The 5,396-nt window shown below is 51.4% G+C and overlaps 1 protein-coding gene across 1 annotated transcript in view; it reads right to left on the minus strand.

The window, feature by feature from the left end:
- Positions 1-466: 466 nt before the first annotated feature.
- Kif5a (kinesin family member 5A) overlaps positions 467-5,396 on the minus strand; it is a 38,291-nt gene continuing 33,361 nt past the window's right edge. The window contains exons 23-28 of the mRNA XM_021173508.2: positions 4,922-5,138; positions 4,555-4,708; positions 4,184-4,251; positions 3,670-3,697; positions 3,270-3,381; positions 467-1,879 (exon numbers count right to left, since the gene is read on the minus strand). Of these exons, the coding sequence (XP_021029167.1) occupies positions 3,303-3,381; positions 3,670-3,697; positions 4,184-4,251; positions 4,555-4,708; positions 4,922-5,138 (546 nt within the window). The 3' untranslated portion in view covers positions 467-1,879; positions 3,270-3,302. The remainder of the gene's footprint in view (positions 1,880-3,269; positions 3,382-3,669; positions 3,698-4,183; positions 4,252-4,554; positions 4,709-4,921; positions 5,139-5,396) is intronic.

The following is a 5,396-nucleotide window of genomic DNA, read 5'->3' on the forward strand; positions in this document are numbered from 1 at the left end:
TCTGTTGGAGAGCCCTGGTCTCCAGTCCTGGGATGGACTGGGTATCTGGATACTCGCTGAGTACTGACCTTCATCCCTGTAGCTGTCTGGAAAAATACCTTAGCAGATGGGAGGACAGGACCATCTGAACTAAAGCAACGTCCGTCCTCTTCAGTGCTGGGCAGGAGGGGACCTGAGCTGAGATGGCAGTGGGGAAAGCATTAATTTCAAGCTCTTAGCCCCCGCCAGTTCAGAAAAAAAATTGTCCTGTCCCCGCTTCCTTCCTTTCCTCTCTTTCTTTCTTCCTTCCTTTCTTTCTTTCCTTCCTTCCTTCCTTCCTCCCTTTCCTTACTTTTCCTTCCTTCCTTCCTTCCTTCCTTCCTTCCTTCCTTCCTTCTTCCCTTCCCTTCCTTCCTTCCTTCCTTTTTTTCTCTTCCTTCTTCCCTTCCCTTCCTTCCTTCCTTCCTTCCTTCCTTCCTTCCTTCCTTCCTTCCTTCCTTCCTTTTTTTCTCTTCCTTCTTCCCTTCCCTTCCTTCCTTCCTTTCCTTCATTCTGAGATAGGATTTCCTCCTGTCATAGTACAAGCTCTCCTGGATCTAACTGTGTAGTCCAGGATAGCCTCAAATTTAGCAATTTTCCTACCTCAGCTTCCTGAGAGCAACATTGGAAAGTGTGAGCCACTACACCCAGCTTTTGCTTTTTTGCTTTTGCAGTGCTGGGATCAACAGCAGAGCTTTTTCCTGTGTCAGGGAGGCCGCCTGCCACCATGCTCCAACCTGCTCCCCCACCCCTGTCTTTAAAGTGCACTTGGGACCAGATGGAGATTACAGAAGGAACTCTGTTTGGGGGAGGAAGGTATACTGGGAACAGGCCAGATTCCATTCTGAAGGGACGGCATCTAGAGACGGCGATTATGCCAATAAACTGGAAGCCCCAAACCAAAGTCAGGGGTGGGAAGCACACACAGCCCAATATGGGAGAAAGAACGAGCTTGTAGCTTCAACCTGAGGGTTCTGTGACAGAGTAGCACACAGTAGTCCCTCAGCCTGCTCACTCCCCAGAGCCAGGGAGCCGACCATTCCGACTCCACCTGCGTATAACTATTGGCACAGACAGATGAGCAGCGGTTTCTCAGCAGTCCGCCTTCTCGAATTTTCAGAAGATGTTTTAAACCAACTCTAAGTTCTGGTTGTGATATCTGGAGTGGAAAGTACAAGAGGCTTGGGCCAGAAAGGGAAACAGTCCCTTGAGTAGTCCATGCTCTCCAACCGGGGAAGGGAGCACAAGGCAGACCTCACAGGACAGAGGAGACCACCTCCAGTGTGCTGACTCTGGTGAGGGGTGCGTATGTGTGAGGGAGAGAGCGATGTCGCAACCTTCCGCTGGGGCCTCCTCTGTGTTCTGTGTAAAGAAGGGGGTGGGGGCCTATTTCTCTCTTTTCGTAGATGCTAAGACATTCCTCTGCTTAAGGCTTTGTATGTACACTGTGTGTGTGCATGCGTGTGTGCGTGTACACGTGTGTTTGTGAGAGAGGAGGAGGGCAGCCTCCCCGCTCCCATTTTTCCTTTATCTTTTGTGACCTCTACTCAGTGACTGACATCACTCGGTGTAAGAAACGAGTCTATGGAAGAAAGAAGAGACATTTCCCTCCTCCCTAACGCCCAACGAGGAAGGGAGACTATGCTTAAAAACTGCTAAATACATCATCAGATACTTAGAGGGGAGGACAGAGAGGAGAGACACAGCAGCAGCTTCTGATAGATAGATACAGAGTACAAAGAGATACGGAATAGGAGGAGACATCAAACAGTCCAACATCACGGGCTGGGGAGGGAGTTAGTGTCAGAGACCACAGGTTTTGCAGCATGCTGAGAGAAGAGGCCTCAGTCCCTCTTAGAAACTGGGGAAGAAAGAGAAAGAGGGTGTGAGGAGCCAGCCCAGCCTGGCCTCTGTGTAGGAACAGACAACATAGAACACACTTTGGTTTACAGTTCCTTTAACACCACGAAGCCAGCCCCACCCGCCACTGCCAGCCAGTCCATGTTTCTCCACCCCAAGTCTTGCCAGCATCCTCTCCCCCTTAACACGTCTCTCTCTCTCCTGCTTTTCTGCCTGAGCCACTGTCCGGGGAAAGCCTGGGAGGGATGCGGCCTAGTGCATCTCAGCAAGAGACTGGACATTTTCTCTTGATTCAGCAAAGGAGCTATAAAGTGGACCACAACATAGGTCCCTCTGTCCATCTGGGGTCTAAAACAAGCATGGAATATGCCCGGTGACACCAGGAACAAGGAGGGGTCCTGGTGTGATCAGGGACTTGGCAAGAGGGAGGTGTTGAAGCTGGAGGGTTAGTGGATGGGGAGGCAGCTGGTTTCCATTTTTACTGACCGGACTGTTGTTTCTAGCTAGAGACACCGAGTCAGACAGCGCCAGAGTCTGGCAGGAATAGTGCAGACATCACCTTTACACGAGGTGGCTTAGACATCTTTGTGTATCTAAGGCTATTTTAAGGCTATTTTAGGGTAAAGGCACAAGGTAGTAGACCAATGGACAGCAGCCCTTGCCTTTAACAAAAATTTTAATGTATGACAGTGACCCCTAGTGGTTGGAATGAGTACTGTGATTACTAGCAGCACCTAAGGGAAGGCTTGGGGCCATGGGAGGTCAGGGTTGGCTATGAATGAGATTTGGACTTTTTAGCAAATGTTTCTGTTTGTTTTTGATACAGGGTCTTGTGAATCCAGAACTCCTTTGAACTCATGATCTCCCTGCCTCTGCCTCGTGCAGCCATACAGGGCCAAGCAGGAGTTGGAAGATTTTGGCTCAGTCACAAAGTGCTTACTGAACAGACATGAGGACTATGTTTGGATCCCCAGCACCTACATAAAGGCCAGGCTGTTACCCCAGGCCCAGGGGACAGAAATGGGCAGATATGGGGGGGGGACAGAGGGAAGGTGGGGAGGTGACTGACCAGTCAGTCTACCCCAAAACAGCAAGCTCCAGGTTCTGTGAGAGACCTCAAAAAGTAAGATGGAATGTGAGAGAGGAAGACACCCACACTAAGGCTGGCCTGTGGATGTGAGCGCACACACACACACACACACACAGATGAAGACACCCACACCAACTAACCTTGGCTTCCAGATGTGGGTACACTCATGCACACACAACACAAACACACAACACACACATACAGACACATACAAACATATAAACATACACATGAACAGGAGAAGCAGCCATGGCCAGACAGGAGGAGGCTGGGGCTAGGGAGGGAAGTGGCCTGCAGCTACCTGAAAGTGCAGATATGTGGCCAGGGTTGGGAGTTAGCTGGCTGCTGTCTCTTGGTGGAGAGGGAAAAGCTTGGCCTGGTCCTCAGCCTCATAGCCACACGGCAGGTCACTCCTGGAGGAAGAAACAGCCTGTCATCAGCTCCGCCCCTGCTGTGGTCAGCACTCAGACAGCGTGCCTGAGATACTGAAGGGCGAAGTCAGGGAGGATGCATGCTTCCTAAGGAAACTCAGGCCTTGCCCAAGGTCAGAACGTTCCCTAAGGTACGGAGAAAGTACCCATGGGAGTGCCTGGATCTCCTGCCTCATTTCTTCCCTCCTCCCCAGAGCTCCGGGGAAGTCCTCTTGGAGAAGTGTTATTCGATTTTTTTGGGTCCCACCCAGAGAACCCAGGTCTGAGTACCTGTTGTCGTTGATATCTGTGGCATTTCCTGAAGGGATGAGAACACAGGGTTAGAAAAAGGCTGGTGTGGGGAAGAGTCTTCACAGCCCCTCCCATCCTGAAGCCCATGCCTCTGAACTGGTAAACTGAGGCACTCTACCCTCACCTCTCCAGAGCTGTATATTATACTTTTTAGAAAGGCCCCCAAACACTCACTGAGAAGAGACGGGGATAGGCAGACAGTAATAGGAGCAGCTACTTCTAAAGAAAATAGCAGGTTTGACTGGAGACCTAAGCAAGCCCTTAGGAGAGAGCTGGCCCACACGAATCGTACCCAACCCCGGCACAACCCCTCCCTCCAAAATTGTACCAGGAATGGGATGCAGGGCGGAAACCACACTAGGCACGGGCTGTTCCACTGAGCTCTCCCTGACAGTATCTTTTTGTTTGACCCTCCAGTGAGAGGAAGGTTCTGTTCGTGTCTGTTGTAAACACCTCTCATCTTCCCTGGGAACCCTGTGTCTTCATCACTTACCATTGTCCATGTTGGCCTTCTGGTAGGAAGCCAAGGGGGCAACAGATGTGGCTCCGCTGCTGGCAAAGCTGGAAGGAGCAGAATACAGATGCAGCCCCTGGAAGCCACAGCCCACCACTCTGAGAGCCACTATGCCCACCTTCCTCCCGGTCACTCACCCTTTCTATCCCTGGAACAGAGGTCACCAATCATGGCGACAAGGAGAAAGAACCCACCTCCTAACAACAACCCAGAAGACCGTGAAAAGGGTTAGAAACCACGTGACTCAGGAAATGCATTTTTAAACGGACCAAGAGCTGACACCACCCTAACGCCTTCAGAGGGCCCAGATGGCCTTGGGCTGGAACTGCGGCCATACCCACGCCACTCACTACATATCTGAAGTGGAGCTAGGCGCAGCCTGCAGGTGCAGGTTCTGGTAGTTCTGGAAGAGGTTGTTGGTGTAGCTGATACACTCGGGGCTCCGGGTGCCGTAGGGGTTGGTGGGTGAGGAGGCAGGATAGTGGCCAGGCCTCACAGGCTTAGCTACGGAACAGAAGAAACAGCCATGAGAAAGCTGTCATCGGTTACCCAAGTCTACCTGATCCCAAGGTCAACCCCAGCAAACCGCAAACCGACAGTGTCATCCTCTGGTGGAAAGGCTGGGGCTAAAAGCAAGCGTTGAGTGGTCTGGCACTTAGGGACTGGCTGCGTTTGCCTCAGGTGGCGATGCGGTCTCACCAGCTGACATCCACTCACCGATCTGGGCAGAATGGCCCCGCTTGCCGGAGCTCTTGTACCGCACGGCTTCCTTGATGCGGTCCACCTCCTGCTGGTATCTACGCTTGTCCTTCATAGCGCCCTCCTTGGCCTCCTTCAGTGCACCCTCCAGGGCCTTAACTCTCTCAGCCGTAGCCCGAAGTCGTTTTTCCAATTTAGGAAGCTCACAACGCAGATCTGCATTGTCACGTACCAGCTGCGGAGTGAGCCGCACGGGAGAGCCCAGAAGGAAAAAGCCGGTGACCCAAAATAGTCACCCAGAGGAGCGTGGGGGTTGGGAGAAGAGAGAATAAAGGACAATCAAGGCCCTGCCATTTCCTCGAGGGACCTCCTTGCTCTAGCAGTGTGTGGCTCTAGCCAGTTCTTCCCATCTCCCTGTTTTCTTTTTTCCCTTTTTTTTTTTTTTTTTTTTTTTTTTTTTTTTTTTTTTTTTTTTTTTTTTTTTTTTTTGTGG

The sequence above is a fragment of the Mus caroli genome, chromosome 10, assembly GCF_900094665.2.
Source record: "Mus caroli chromosome 10, CAROLI_EIJ_v1.1, whole genome shotgun sequence".
NCBI classification, from domain to species: Eukaryota; Metazoa; Chordata; class Mammalia; order Rodentia; family Muridae; genus Mus; species Mus caroli.